General features: G+C 44.3%; 1 protein-coding gene across 6 annotated transcripts in view; it reads left to right on the forward strand.

Moving 5' to 3' along the window:
* The window catches only part of nav2a (neuron navigator 2a), a 131,982-nt gene that overhangs the window by 54,054 nt on the left and 61,209 nt on the right, over positions 1-16,719 (forward strand). For all 6 annotated transcript variants that reach the window (XM_055899114.1, XM_055899109.1, XM_055899111.1 and 3 more), the window contains 2 exons: positions 12,970-14,209; positions 16,132-16,241. In XM_055899114.1, coding sequence (XP_055755089.1) covers positions 12,970-14,209; positions 16,132-16,241 — 1,350 coding nt within the window. The remainder of the gene's footprint in view (positions 1-12,969; positions 14,210-16,131; positions 16,242-16,719) is intronic.

Raw genomic sequence — 16,719 nt, forward strand, 5'->3', positions numbered from 1 at the left:
CTGACGAGCTCAAATAGACAGACGCTTTCTATATGGCAGACCAATCCGAACTCCTCTCTCGGCATGTCCAGCCCACTCATTATCTCAGCCAATCATGGCTAGTGGGAAGGTAGCCTTATTTTTCTGTGGCCTAACCAACAAGGCTCGTAATTTAACAATTTATTTGTATTTACAGATGGCGTACAAGTTGGTTATTAAGGCACTTGAAAGTTCACATGTTCGAGAAGGCATTTCGGTCAAAAACGCATTTTGCTAAAAAAAAAACCATTTGTTTCGTTCAAACGGCTCTTCTGTGAAGCTGCGACTTGCAACATACGCCTAGTTTCCTGAATCGGGTCATAAATACCTAAACCACTTGTCAAGTCATTAACGCTGACAGACTGTCCTGGTCATGATGTGGATGATGATGTCTGTGAGTATGGCAGCTATCCTAATCAGGCCGTTATGGTGTGGGAGGCCTTAGGAGTCCCCCTTTCTCAGAATAGACCAGGGCCTATCCACAAAGCGTCTCAGAGTACAGTAGGAGTGCTGATCTAAGACCTGTCCATATAATATTATTCATTATGAGCTAAAAGGCTAAACTGATTCTAGATCAGCACTCCTACTTTGAGACGCTTTGTGGATACGGGTCCCTGAGTGCAGACACCCTCTCCCACCCACAATGCACTCCATCAGTGCTGGAGCTGAATTTGACTGATATGTGAGTGAGTTGGGCCATGAAATAGAGAGTTCATCTTTGTTACCCATATTGAGGGCATAAAAGGTTATTCGTTAGATAGACAATTTTGTGAGTCAAACTAGATATGATTTATGGTGCCAGATGCTTCACCTATTTACCTGGCTGGTCATGTGATTTTTCCATCTTGGCAAAGGGAGCTTTGGGATACAGAAATGAACAGGACGAGCTTCAATGCTGTGTATTTCGAGGACAATCGAAACACTGCGTGTGGTTGTGTGTGCATGCATGTGTGTGTGTGTGTGTGTGTGTGCCTGCGTTCATTTGTGCGTTTTATATGCACGTGACACTGACCTATAGAGTGTGTGTGTGCTGCATGTCTCCTCGCTAAAGGACATTGACATGGCTTACAAGGTTAGGTGACAGTGTGTGATTTATAGAGGTGCGTGTGTGTGTTAGATTTAGTGTTGCACTATAAAGGTTACCATGACCTCTAGTTGGTCCCTGGTATGACTGCTATGCACTGTGCTCTGTCTAACCTCGCACGCGCTTGCCTATAGTAGGACACTGTGAATGACCTATGAGTACTGTAGGGCTGTGGCGATCATGACATGTCGCCCTCCGGTTATTGTCATGCAAAAGTCTGCCAGGTCTCACTGTAATTTACCTTAAATTACCATAAACACGGTTAGCATCTCCAGGCCTCCGTGCTTTATATCGTATGGTGTGCCCTGGCTCAATTTCCTAAATCAATTACCATTTCTTGGCCTGCATCTTGTTGGTGTGTAGTTGCACAAATCAAAAATCGGACAAAATCGTTATCCCGGGACACACTTTCTGGGCTGAGACAAGAATGCTATTATTCCTACAGGGGAAAAAATACGTGGTTAAAATGATACTCACCTGAGTTTGTTTTTATTGGTTTGACCCTGTGTTAACCTTTAATATCACACGGCCTCTCGTCTTCTCATGTCGCTTTGAACTCACGTTGTACATTTACATTTAAGTCATTTAGCAGACGCTCTTATCCAGAGCGACTTACAAATTGGTGCATTCACCTTATGATATCCAGTGGACAACCACTTTACAATAGTGCACCTAACTCTTTTAGGGGGGGGGGGGGGGGGGTTTAGAAGGATTACTTTATCCTGATGTTATTCCTTAAAGAGGTGGGGTTTCAGGTGTCTCCGAATGTTGTACATTCTCCACAGCCTGCTACGGCTGTTACCGTAGAACTATAATTCTATTTCTATGCCGATTACGGTGTGACTGGTGTCTGTCTAATGTTACTGTATTCAGATAGACTGACACCGTTTACTGTATTGACTTCATGCAGCTCTATTGTCTGCTGTGTTTAGCCAGGGTGAATCCGCTTGACTGTGTGTTCAGTGAGAGGTTTTATATAGCTTCTCTGCGCTGCTGTCACCACTCAGCTCGTCTACTCGGTTGTTTATAGACTCACGGTGTTTGTCTTTTACAGTCTAAAGTCATTACCCTGTATTAGACTGTATGAAAGATGAGGAGGGGGGGGGTGGAGGGAAGAGAGAACGAGAGGGTGGTGTGTGTGTGATCTGAAGGGTGCAGAGGGACAGACAGCAGGTAGGAGGGGAGGAAGGTTTGGAATCATCCCCCCCCCTAACCACCTACCTTCCCTGTTTAGTCGCTGCCAAATCCCTCCCCCCTCACCCAACTCACTCCGGCACAACAGTTCCACTCAGGCTGCACTACGTGGAACATGTATCAGAGTTTGGGACTTTACTTCTTCTCTCAGCTTCTTTTGGCCTACTCTACTGGGACAGTGATACAGCAGCGCTTATGAGGTTTGTCATCTGTCTTGTCACCGTTCTCCCCGTAGCCTCACTAAGTGCTCTGAAACTCAGCTCGAGATGAGTGCACGCCAGTCTAGCTTTCTCCTAAGTCATACTTAATGCCGATGTGAGATTTGTATGACAGTTGGGATTCGACCCAGACGTATACTACTATCGGTCATGGTCTTTTACCTAGTTACCAGACTCAGGGTCATATTTTACCTTTTGTGATAAGTTTGTGTTAAAAAAAAATCATATACTCTTTTAATACAACATTTTACTTAGTAAGCTTTACTGTACCAAGTTAGCAACAATTTATTAGCGGAAAATTTCAGTGATTTACTACCTTGAAATAAAATGCTGAAGATGCTAATGCTCAGTAGAAACTGCTGGTTCTTTTGTCCGGCCTGAATTGTTCTGTGTCAATGGTGCTGACAGTAGAATGGAGAACGGGTCGCTGGAAGCATCCTGTTTTATACAGTGGAGAGACATGAGCATACAGTTGGCCTTCCTCTTATGCTTTACATTAACACAAGGTGACAGCAGCAATGTATTCAGAGAGAGAGATTTGTGACCTGTTGCCACAAGAAAAGGGCAACCGGTGAAGAACAAACACCATTGCAAATACAACTTTATAAATACAACCTTAAAAATACAACTTTATAAATACAACTTTATAAATACAACCTTATAAATACAACCTTATAAATACAACTTTATAAATACAACTTTATAAATACAACTTTATAAATACAACTTTATAAATACAACTTTATAAATACAACTTTATAAATACAACTTTATAAATACAACCTTATAAATACAACTTTATAAATACAACTTTATAAATACAACTTTATAAATACAACTTTATAAATACAACTTTATAAATACAACTTTATAAATACAACTTTATAAATACAACCTTATAAATACAACTTTATAAATACAACTTTATAAATACAACTTTATAAATACAACTTTATAAATACAACTTTATAAATACAACCTTATAAATACAACTTTATAAATACAACTTTATAAATACAACTTTATAAATACAACTTTATAAATACAACTTTATAAATACAACTTTATAAATACAACCTTATAAATACAACCTTATAAATACAACCTTTTGTACTTGAACTGTTTACACATGGTTACGACACTGTACATAGCCACAATATGACAATTGAAATGTCTCTATTGCTTTGTAATAGAGTGAGTGTAATGTTTACTGTTCATTTTTTATCGTTTGTTTCACTTTTGTATATTATCTACTTCACTTGCTTTGGCAATGTTAAACATATGTTTCCCATCCCAATAAAGCCCTTTACATGTAATTGAGAGAGAGAGAGTGTGGACAGTGAAGACAGTGCTGAATGAATGGCCAGTTGATGAGCTGTAGCCTCTTTGTTTGAGTCTATTCATGTGGAGGAACTTTAAAAGTTTCACTCCAAACAAAGACTAGCTGTCCCACTCACTCACAAGGGCACAATGAGTGAGGTGTGCGTGCGTGTGTGTGTGCGCGTGTGCGCGCGCACGTCTGTTATCTGAACTTGGGGATATGAGTAAGCAGTTTAAACAAATGACATATTGTCCTCCTTAATAGAAGTCATCTATATTAAATTAAATTAGATTCAACTTTGTAATTGAACATATAAGTAAAAAAAAAACCAAGTAACTTTCAGTGGTATTTATTTATAGGGTATTTCTGGCTTAGCTATCTGTGTATAGCTAAAACATGATTGCTCTGTGGGCAGTCCTGGCAATATGTCTTAAGCTATTTCTTTAAGTATCATACTGTATGTTGCTAAAAAGGCTTTTCCTGAATCTGGACACATTCATAATCATATGTTTAGGCCGTGTGTCATTCTAAACTGTATACAGCGTCTATAAGTATGATACTGCTCTTTCATGTTAAGGCCTTATGTCTATCTCTATACCGTGCCTACGGAATGTATTCAGACCCCTTGACTTTTTCCACATTTTGTTAGGTTACAGCCTTATTGTTAAATAGATTCAATTGTCCCCCCCCCCTAATCTGTCTACACACAATACCCCATAATGACAAAGCAAAAACAGGTTTTTAGAATTTTTTGCTAATTTATAAAAATAAAAAACTGAAATATCGCATTTACATACACTACCATTCAAAAGATTGGGGTCACTTAGAAATGTCCTTGTTTTTGAAAAAAAAAATGGGTAGCCAGAGTTTCTCTGTCCAGTGTCTGTATTCTTTTGCCCATCTTAATCTCTTTTTTATTGGCCAGTCTGACATATGGCTTTTTCTTTGCAACTCTGCCTAGAAGGCCAGCATCCCGGAGTCGCCTCTTCACTGTTGACGTTGAGACTGGTGTTTTGCGGGTACTATTTAATGAAGCTGCCAGTTGAGGACTTGTGAGGCATCTGTTTCTCAAACGAGACACTCTAATGTACTTGTCCTCTTGCTCAGTTGTGCACCAGGGCCTCCCACTCCTCTTTATATTCTGGTTAGAGACAGTTTGTGCTGTTCTGTGAAGGTAGTAGTACACAGCGTTGACCGAGATCTTCAGTTTCTTGGCAATTTCTCGCATGGAATGCTTTCATTTCAAAACCAAGGACATTTCTAAGTGACCCCAAACGTTTGAATGGTGGTGTAAGTATTCAGACCCTTTACTCAGTACTTTGTTGAAGCACCTTTGGCAACGATTACAGCCTCGACTTTTCTTGGGTATGAGGCTTGGCACACCTGTATTTGGGGAGTTTCTCCCATTCTTCTCTGCAGATCCTCTCAAGCTCTGTCAGGTTGGATGGGGAGTGTCGCTGCTGAGATGTTGAATCGGGTTCAATACCGGGCTCTGATTGGTGCCACTCAAGGACATTCAGAGACTTGTCCCGAAGCCACTTCTGCGTTGTCTTGGCTGTGTGCTTAGGGTCATTGTCCCCCAGTCGGAAGTTCTGAGCGCTCTGGAGCAGGTTTTCATCAAGGATCTCTCTGTACTTTGCTCCGTTCATCTTTGCCTCGATCCTGTCTAGTCTCCCAGTCCCTGCCGCTGAAAAACATCCCCACAGCATGATGCTGCCACCACCATGCTTCATCTTAGGGATGATGCCAGATTTCCTACAGATGTGATGCTTGGCATTCAGGCCAAAGAGTTCAATCTTGGTTTCATCAGACCAGAGTATCCTGTTTCTCATGGTTTGAGAGTCCTTTGGTGCCTTTTGGCAAACTCCAAGCAGGCTGTCATGTGCCTTTTACTGAGGAGTGGCTTGCGTCAGATTGGTGGAGTACTGCAGAGATGGTTGTCCTTCTGGAAAGTTCTCCCATCTCCACAGAGGAACTCTAGAGCTCTGTCAGAGTGACCATAGGGTTCTTGGTCACCTCCCTGACCAAGGCCCTTCTTCCCCGATTGCTCAGTTTACCCGGGCGGCCAGCTCTTGGAAGAGTCTTGGTGGTTCCAAACTTCTTCCATTTAAGAATGATGGAGGCCACTGTGTTCTTGGGGACCTTCAATGCTTCAGACATTTTTTGGTACCCTTCCCCAGATCTGTGCCTTGACACAATCCTGCTCTACGGACAATTCCTTTGACCTCATGGCTTGGTTTTTACTCTGACATGTCAACTGTGGGACCTTGTATAGACAGTTGTGTACCTTTCCAAATCATGTCCAATCAATTGAATTGATTGTTTTCGCTTTGTCATTATGGTGTATTGTGTGTAGATTGCGGCGGATTTTTATTTATTTAATACATTTTAGAAATAGGCTGTGACGTAACAAAATGTGGGGGAAAAGTCAAGTGGTCTGAATACTTTCCAAAGGCACTGTATATTTCTATAGGCAGGGAATGCCCAGGTCAGTGCTGACTGACACGTCTAAATGAGTATGTTGAACGTGAAAGCGGTCGAGAGGGCTGAACAGAGTCAGACGACGCTAGCCCCTCTAATGCATTTAAGCTTGTTTTTGTGTGTGTGCGTGGTTGCGTCGCGTTGCGGGCTCGACCATGTTTGTCTCCCGGCTTAGTTTGTGACGAGATTAAGCCATTAAACGCCGGGGGGAAAACCATGGGCCTTTTTGAAGTGGCTCTGCTGAACAAACATGTCTCTGACTCACGCATGCGCGCACACGCACACACACGTTGAGGACGCTTGTATTGTACACTTGGTACTGGCACATATAGACAGTAACACAGACACAGTGGAACACACACACACAGGCGTGATGATCCGTGAAAAGGGCTCTATATGTCCACTGTGCCGGGCGGAAATCCCAGAAGCCAGTGATGTTATCAGGACAGAGGGCAGCTCAGGGTAGGACCCAATCCCAGAGAGAGAAAGTTGATAGAGAGAAAGGGGAGAGGCAGAGAGTCAGAAATAGAGGGGGACCGAGAGATTGTAAAAAGATTATAGATTACAGAACATCTCATTCCATAAAAATGGGCATTAATAAGGAGTTGGTCCCCCCTTTGCTGCTATAACAGCCACTCGCCTTTGAAGGCTTTCCACTAGATGTTGGAACGTTGCTGCGGGGACTTCCATTCAGCCACAAGAGCATTAGTGAGGTCAGGCACTGATGTTGGGCGATTAGGCCTGGCTCGAAGTCGGCGTTCCCAAAGGTGTTCGATGGGGTTGAGGTCAGGACTCTGTGCAGGCCAGTCAAATCCTTCCACACCGATCAAGACAAACCATTTCTGTATGTACCTCGCTTTGTGCACAGGGGTATTGTCATGCTGAAATAAGAAAGGGACTTCCCAAAACTGTTGCCACAAATTAGGAAGCAAAGAATTGTCTAGAATGTCATTGTATGCTGTAAAGTTAAGATTTCCCTTCACTGGAACTAAGGGGCCTGGCCCGAACAATGAAAAACAGCCCCAGACCAGTATTCCTCCTCCACCAAAATTGACAGTTTGCACTATGCATTCGGGCAGGTAGCGTTCTCCTGGCATCCACCAAACCCAGATTCGTCCATCGGACTGCCAGATGGTGAAGCGGGATTCATCACTCCAGTAAATGTTTCCACTGCTCCAGTCCAATGACGACGGGCTTTGCACCACTCCAACTGACGCTTGGCATTGCGCATGGTGATATTAGGCTTGTGTGTGGCTGCTCGGCCATGGAAACCCATTTCATGAAGCTCCCTATGAACAGTTCTTGTGCTGATGTTGCTTCCAGAGGCAGTTTGGAACCCGGTAGAGAGTGTTGCAATCGAGGACAGCGCTACCCGCTTCATCACTCGGCGGTCCCGTTCTGTGAGCTTGTGTGGCCTACCACTTTGCGGTAGTATGACGGTGCCACGTTGAAAGTCACTGAGTTCTTCAGTACGAGCCATTCTACTGCCAATGTTTGTGTATAGAGATTGCATGGCTGTGTGCTGTATTTTATACACCTGTCAGCAACAGGTGTGGCTGAAATGGACTAATTCACTGATTTGAAGGTTTTTCCATATTTAAGACCCCTTATCCTTTTCCACATTTTGTTACATTACAGGTTTATTCTAAAATGGATTGCATTTTTTTTTTTACTCATCAAACCACACACAATGTCCCATAATGACAAAGTGAAAACAGGTTTTTAGAAATTTCTGAAAATGTATTAAAAATAAAAAACAGAAATACCTTATTGACATAAGTATTCAAACCCTTTGCTATGAGACTCGAAATTGAGTTCAGGTTCATCCTGTTTCCATTAATCATCCTTGAGATGTTTCTACAACTTGATTAGAGTCCACCGGTGGTAAATTCAATTGACTGGAGATGATTTGGAAAGGCACACACACCTGTCTATATAAGGTCCTACAGTTGACAGTTCATGTCAGAGCAAAAACCAAGCCATGAGGTTGAAGGAATTGTCTGTAGAGCTCCGAGACAGGATTCGAGGCACAGATTTGGGGAAAAGTACCAAAACATTTCTGCAGCATTGAAGGTTCCCAAGAACACAGTGGCCTCCATCATTCTTAAATGGAAGAAGTTTGGAACCACCAAAACTCTTCCTAGAGCTGGCCGCCTGGACAAACTGAGGCAATCAGGGCAGAAGGCCCTTGGTCAAGGATGTGACCAAGAACCTGATGGTCACTCTGACAGAGCTCTAGAGTTCCTCTGTGGAGATGGGAGAACCTTCCAGCACTCCACAAAACAGGCCTTTATGGTAGAGTGGCCAGACGGAAGCCACTCCTCAGTAAAAGGCACATGACAGCCGCTTGGAGTTTGATAAAAGGCACCTAAAGGACTCAGACCATGAGAAACACTATTTTCTGGTCTGATGAACCAAGATTGAACTCTTTATCCTGAATGCCAAGTGTCACGTCTGGAGTAAACCTGGCACCATCCCTACGGTGAAGCATGGTGGTGGCAGCATCATGCTTTGGGGATGTTTTACAGCGGCAGGGACTGGGAGACTAGTCAGGATCGAGGGAATGATGAACGCAGCAGAGTGCAGAGAGATTCTTGATGATAACCTGCTCCAGAGCGCTCAGGACCTCAGACTGAGGCGAAGGTTCACCTTCCAACAGAACAGCAACCCTAAGCACACAGCCAAGACAACACAGGAGTGGATTTGCTGAACAAACAAGTCTTTGAAAATCCTTGCGTAGCCCAGCCAGAGCCCGGACTTGAACCCGATCAAACATCTCTGGAGAGACCTGAAAATAGCTGTGCAGCGATGCTCCCCATCCAACCTGACAGAGCTTGAGAGGATCTGCAGAGAAAAATTGGAGAAACTCCCCAAAAACAGCTGTGCCAAGCATAACGGTCACGCCCTGACTTTAGTTATATTTGCTTTCTTTATTATTTGGTTAGGTCAGGATGTGACAAGGGGTGGTTTGGTTAGTTTTTGTATTGTCTAGGGGGTTTTGTCTTGTCTAGGTTTTCTTTGGTTATCTATGGGGATTTTGTATTGTCTAGGGGTATGTAGGTTTATGGTGGCCTGAGTGGGTTCCCAATCAGAGACAGCTGTTTATCGTTGTCTTTGATTGGGGAGCCTATTTAGGTTGCCATTTTCCATGTTGGTTTTGTGGGTAGTTGTCCATGTTTAGTTGCCTGTGAGCACTACGTTGGCGTCATGTTTCGGTTGTTGTTTTGTTAGTTTGTTAAGTGTTGGTCGTTGAATAAAATTAGAGGAATGTATTCCAATCACGCTGCGCCTTGGTCCACTCCTTTAAACGGCCGTGACAATACCCAAGAAGACTCAAGGCTGTAATCGCAGCCAAAAGTCCTTCAACGAAGTACCGAGTAAAGGGTCTGAATACTTCTGTAAATGTGATTTTTCTGTGTTTTTTTACACATTTGCAAAAATGTATAAATACCTGTTTTTGCTTTGTCGTTAAGGAGTATTGTGTGCAGATTGATGAGGGGAAAAACCACTATAATCAATTTTAGAATAAGGCTGTAATTTAAAGTCATGGGTTCTGAATACTTTCCGAATGCACTGTAGATGAGATTTTGGTTGAATCCATTGTTCAACACAGGTTTTTGGTATGAAAGAGGCTTTGTAGACTAGAGTTGGAGAGATTGTGTGTGTGTGCGTGCGAGACAGAGTTGGGTTATGGCAGGAATTTCACTGGTGGTCTGTGGTTAAGTCCTGAGGGCCTCTCTGTCTGTTAGACTCAGATTGCAGACTACTAATTGACTGCACTAGTTGAGTAGTTAAGATTTAAACACTAAAACATGTGTCTTGTGTAAACTACGTGATTACACAAGTCATATAAAGGCACAAAGATGTGCGTGTGCGTTGGTGGATTTATATTTTTGTCCCAAGGTAGTGAACTTTCTCACAGTGATCTTAGCCAGGTCAGGAGGTATACGACCTCTTATGAGTGGGATGTAAGCAGTCCATGTCTTTGTGATATTGGACGAGATGAAAGTGCCACACATTGAGCTCTTTAGGTTAGAGAGAGAGGGAGAGAGAATGCTGGTCAGTGGCTCAGGTGTGAGTGTTTACGTATATTGATACATCATGTGTGTCCAAAACAGGCAATTGTGCGATAAAATAAGGGGATTCAATTCAGTACAACTTTATTGACAACCATGGGGCAAGGGGTTCACAGCAATTTCACATCTGACCCAGGATGTGAAATGTGGATCTCCTTTTCATTCAAACTGGGGCATCTTAGGTGGTCATCTGGTTCCGGGTCATCCGCGGACATGCTCTGTGTTTTTCTTGTGTCCGGTGTCCGAGCCAACACAATGTCCACTTCTGAACCAAAACCCCAGCTGGTTTCACCCCCTATTCTCCCTCTGGGACACAGACCGCTCTGTTGGCATGATGTAAGCTTCTCAAAGTTCCCCTTTTCCCACATCCCAGCCTCAGTGAGTCTGAATCCCTCTCTCTTTCTCATTTTCTGTCAGTCTGTATCTCTCTCTCTCTCTACCTCTCTCTCTACCTCTCTCTCTACCTCTCTCTCTACCTCTCTCTCTACCTCTCTCTCTACCTCTCTCTCTCTACCTCTCTCTCTCTACCTCTCTCTCTCTACCTCTCTCTCTCTACCTCTCTCTCTCTACCTCTCTCTCTCTACCTCTCTCTCTCTACCTCTCTCTCTCTACCTCTCTCTCTCTCTCTCTCTCTCTCTACCTCTCTCTCTCTCTCTCTCTCTCTCTACCTCTCTCTCTCTCTCTCTCTCTCTCTCTCTCTCTCTCTACCTCTCTCTCTCTCTCTCTACCTCTCTCTCTCTCTCTCTCTCTACCTCTACCTCTCTCTCTCTCTCTCTCTCTCTCTCTCTCTACCTCTCTCTCTACCTCTCTCTCTACCTCTCTCTCTCTCTCTCTCTCTACCTCTTCTGTAATTCTTGCTGGTCCTCCTCTCTCGCTCATTCAGGCCCTCCTCCAATAGGAAGCCAGCTATTAGCAACCTGACCCACTTTCCGCTAGCATGGCTAATTGGGCCCTAATGACTTCCTAATGGGCACATTGTTTCAATGCGCACACAATAAATACTGAACTGGGGGGGGACGACAGGGGCATGGAAAGCAATTAGGGCTTGAAAGGCGCTTAAAAGACAGGAATACATGTGGTGAAAATGGGATGTGGCATAAAGATGTGTAGTGTTTAATATTCCTAGTAAATACTTCCTTACCAAGGCCCAAATGTGTGAATTTTAAATTAGTCGTTTAAGGAGTTACCACAATAAAGTCAAGTGTTTAGAGTCATGTTAACGCGGTATACTGAAAAAAGGGTCGCAAATTGCACTAAGTAGGGTTCTTCGGCTGTCCCCATAGGATAACCGTTTTTGGTTCTAGGGGGAACCCTTATTGGTTCCAGGTAGAACAGTTTTGGGTTCCATGTAGAACCCTCTGTAGAAAGCATTCAACTTGGAACCAAAAAGGGTTCTACCTGGATCGAAAAGGGTTCTACCTGCAACCAAAAAGGGTTCTTCAATGGGTTCTCCTATGGGGACAGCCGAAGAACCCTTTAAGGTTCGAGATTAACACATTTTTTTTCCTAAGAGTACATTGAAAAAGAATTGCAATGGATTCAATTTGAGATCATTACTTAATTGACCGTGTTTGTGAAAGTATTTGTGCAGCGGGATAGTAGTTTCTGTTTTGCTGTGTCCATGTGCTGTACTGGCTGCTTAATGGGTTGGGCATGGGAGTGGCCACAAGGGCAGTTTGGCTTTGAATATTGAAAGTAACGCTAGCAGTAAGTAGGCTCTCTACATGCACACAACAATAACTACACTCTATTCTTGTACTGTACAGTATTAGCCTCTTAAGGAAGAATATCTTAGCTACTTTATGAGTTCTGTATCTTCGTGGGTTTTGGATTTGATTGTGACTGTTATTGGTAAGTCAAACGTTATTGATTTAGAGGGACGAACAATATAAACTTTCTAAAAAAGTGCTTTGTTGGTTTTTGTGTGCTCTGTAACAGTGACAGGTATGTCTTCTGTAAAACCTTAATTTAGACAAAATAGTCAAATTAATGAAAATATTTTGTGTTTGAGCTAGCTCGTTTCCACAGTACTTCAGAATACAGCCTTGGAGCGGAGCAAGTCTTTCTGTGAATTGGAAGATAATGACCAGCATCAGTCCAGACCTCCCAGGGGTGTCAGTTGCAGTGTTGTATCTCAGCTCTAATTCCTTAGCCAAACTTTAAAGCGCTTTCCCTCATTGTTTTTATAAATACTCTATGATCGGCACTCTCATTGTTATTGTCCAAGGTTTCTACTAGTTTTCAGAGTGTCGTGGGTTCACTGGCGTTAAGTAATGACACGTTTTGACTGTGTCAACACAGGCTAACTCGAGCTTTCCACAGTGCAGGACCTTATATGGACAGTTAGTGTGGGGTCTGTGAGGATTGCTCTGTCTAACCATCTCTTATTTCTCTCCTTATCCTCTCTCCCACTCCTGCTTTCCCCCTTCTCTCCCTCCTCTTCATCTTCTTCACTCCTCTAATCTCCGACTCCCCTCTCACTCCTATTCTCCTCTCCTCTCGGTTATCCTCTTCTCACTTCCTCCTCTCGTCCTTTTCTTCATCCTCCCCTTTTTCTCTTCCTCCTCTTCCTCACAGAACCCTCAGAGGGCATGACTTCACAGACTCCGGTAATGACTGAGCATGCTCCGTCGTCCCCAGCGGCCGTCAGCACTTCCGCCAACAGCGCCTCTACCTCGGCCCCCGTCCCTCCAGCCTCCTCCTCGGCCATCCCCCACCCCAACTCCAGCAGCAAGCCCTGGAGGAGTAAGTCTGTGAGCTCCAAGCACACCTCCTCCTCAGCCATGCTCTCTGTCAAGCAGGAGAAGGATGCCTCCTCGAAGGCCTCCTCGTCCACCGAGCCCCCCCCTAAAGTTATCCAACAGAAGTCTATGCTGGAGAAGCTCAAGCTGTTCAACAGCAAAGGTGGATCTAAGTCCTCGTCCTCCAGCACTCAGGGGGCTCAGGCGGACTGCGGTGCCCCCGCCCGGCAGCTCGGGGCTGGTGGAGTGGAGAGGGCAGAAGCAGGGTCCAACACTGACTCCCTGGAGGAGGCGGAGGGGAACGCCCGTCCTGGCGCCAACGGGACCGGTAACGGGACGACCCACGGTGGTGCCCCAGCCCATGTCCCTACCATCGCCACAACAACCAGCAGCCCCAAGATCGCACTGAGGGGAATCGCTCAGCGCACGTTCAGCAGAGCTCTGACCGCTAAAAAGAGCTCAGTGAAAGGACTGGAGAAGGAGAAAGAGAAGGAGAAAGAGAAGGAGAGGGGGAAGGAAAAGGAAAGAGGGAAAGAGGCGGGGAAACACATCTCCACCACAGAGAGGATGGAACTCAGGGGGGAGGAGCCTAAGGAGGAAGCGACTACCACTGTCGCAATGGAAACGGAACCCTCTTCCAATAAGAGGACTTCTAAAATCGCCTGTTTCATACCCAAAGGGAGCAAAGTGGCCAAGAAGGAGAGTTCTGTCCCTGCACACAGCGGCATACCAAAGCCAGGGGGTAAAACCTCAGGGGTAGGGGGGAAGGCGCCCTCGGCAGGGGGGAAGGAGGGTGGGGAGCGTCCCCGGAGCATGCGGTTGGGAGGGGGTCTGGTCCTGCACCGCGGACACCTGGACAAGGACAGGGACAGCAGACACTCTAGCTCCACCTCTAGTCTGGCTTCTACAGAGGGCAAGGCCTCACAACAGGGCAATTGCGCCGCCCCAGTGGTGGAAGGTGGAAGTGGTGGCGCTACACAGAGCACAGCCTGCAACACGGTCAGTGTCCAGCTACCTCAGCCTCAGCAGCACCACAGCCACCCCAATACAGCCACCGTAGCACCCTTCATGTACAGGTGAGCAATACACATACTTTGGACTGATAAAACTGTAAACTGTAACATTTGTCATGGTGTGGCTGCCCGATCAAGCCTATGTGAATCTGTAATAGTATCCTGAGAAAGTCTGAAAGGATCATAAGTCATTAGTCACTGATCATTAGTGGGCATCTGCAAGCTGTTTGCTAGGAATTTTCCCTAGAATCACTTTCCCACTGTGTGTTTGTATGCTCACCCCACCCCTGACCTCTGTATCTCAGTCCCAGCGTGATATGGGTGGAGCCACTGAATGGAGCCATTCTAACCACCTCTAGTTATCCACCCCCCCCCCCACTTCCCCTGGTCCTAGCCTGGGACAGCCTACCCGCTATACCTCTGATCAGGGTCCCCTTTCCCCTAACCCCAAAACTAAGGACTTACTAGCCAACCCTACTCTGTTTATGATTTTGTTGTCGTGGAGGACTGATTGGGCTCATTGATTCGAGTTGAATAAGAAATGCTGCGCTCGTGGAATGGCATGCTTAGGGCACTACTGAAAAGTGCTATTTACATGTGAAAAATGAATGCCATATGCTGCGTTTGCTATAGACCTATTGTTGACCTTTTTGTTGGTGACACTTTGATATCTAGATAATATGCAGCTCTTTAAAGGAGGAATCTACAGATGAAACAATAACAAAACGGGTGCCCCGCCTGAGTTTTGGTAAAAAACTGAGGGATGGGCCTGGAGAAACGTAACCACTCCTCAGATGAATAGACAGAGCTATGGATGTAAGGACTGACCATTCATGATATCAAAATGATTGTTTTAACCATATTATGAGGCTATACAGTGTTTACATTTACAATGTTTACAAACATTGGAGAAAAACAAGCTTACATTTTGGGTTCTCATGGAGTGTGACAGTTGAACTAAGCTCATGATAAAGCATTTATAAAGTTATATTCTTCAAGAAGCGGCGATTGCACAGCGAGATCAATGGGAGGTTTCAATAGAATCAGTGGAAACCTTCCGTTGATCTCGCTGTGCAGCCACTACACAAGGACTGAGGGGAGAATGTGTAGGAGCAATGGATGCATATATCTGTGCAAAGATAACATTTCAGTGAATGACAATCAATATATTTTGATTTGTTTAACGCTTTTTTGGTTACTACATGATTCCGTATGTGCTATTTCATAGTTTTGATATCTTCGCTATTATTCTACAATGTAGAAATATAGATTAGTATGTGTGTCTATAAGGGCACAAGGCAGATGGTTTGAGTCTTTGATATTTATTGTATTCCAAAAGGGGTAGGCAAGAGAATGGTCGTGGACAGGCAAAAGGGTAAAACCAGTTCAGAGTCCAGGAGGTACAGAGTGGCAGGCAGGCTCGAGGTCAAGACAGCCTATTTCTGCTCTTTTCCAGCGATCCATCAAACACATTTGGTGTGTCATCAAAGTGGTCTCTAACTTGTGGTCAGACTCGCTCAGGTGGAATAAACTTAAACGTGCGCCTTTTTTCAATGCTGATTTGAATGTCATTGAGAAAACAGAGAAGCGTCCGATTTTTTTGTTGTTGCCAACATCCTTTTCTGAATTTAAAAGTAATCCTCGAAGTAATCATCTAGTTTTTCAAAAGTATCTGTAATCTGATTACAATATTTTAGCTGGTAACGTAATGGATCACAGTTACCCTTTTTTGTAATCCCTTACATGTAACGGAATACATGTAATCCGTTACTCCCCAACCCTGCCTCTGATCCTCCCCTGTATGAATAGCCCCCCCCCCAGTGTCTTACCCTTACACTCACCACTTATGAACTTCCTCTCCTGTCATTAGCCAGTCATAGGGCATTAACAGCAGGATCATACCATCTCTGTTTTAGAGAAAGGGGGGAATTGACATTGACAATCCAGATATTCCTTTTGACCTTTGACACTTTGTTATCATCTAGGTCACAAACGGACGTGGACGGTATCATGGCGACAGAGGCAGGGTCAGGAGGAAGGGGCGGGGAAAACGTTCCCTTTAAAACCAGCCAGCTATCCATTGAGGACCTCTCAGGTAGGCCATCGACTAGTTATGTCTGTAGGAGCTGTTAGGCAATTAATTATGTGTGTCTAAACAGTACATGAAATGACATAGGCCATTTTGTTTGTTAGTTTTGATTGTTTTAGATTGTTCGTTTGAGGAGAACAGCACATGACACCGACTGTGGATTGATTCTGTCTGAAGGGAAAAATACCTTTCTGGCTCATGTACTCCAAATTCAGTTTTTGTTTTTTGTTGTTTTTGGTTAGTGATGCGCAGGTTGACTCGTAGCCCACAGTCTTCCTCAGTTATGTCCACGGGGCGGGTTTAGGGTCATGAAATATTGTGTTGATGAAGGGCAGGTGGGTGGCGGGCGGGTTGAATAAAGAGAAAACAATGCCTTAAAAATGCCATAAATGTCTCATTCGTGTGCAATTTATATCTATAGGCTACGTTTATTTATTTTTTCTCCATTATTTTAGGCTATCTGGCATTAGCGTGTAAGCCTATG

This window comes from Salvelinus fontinalis, chromosome 35 (genome assembly GCF_029448725.1).
Source record: "Salvelinus fontinalis isolate EN_2023a chromosome 35, ASM2944872v1, whole genome shotgun sequence".
Lineage (NCBI taxonomy): Eukaryota > Metazoa > Chordata > Actinopteri > Salmoniformes > Salmonidae > Salvelinus > Salvelinus fontinalis.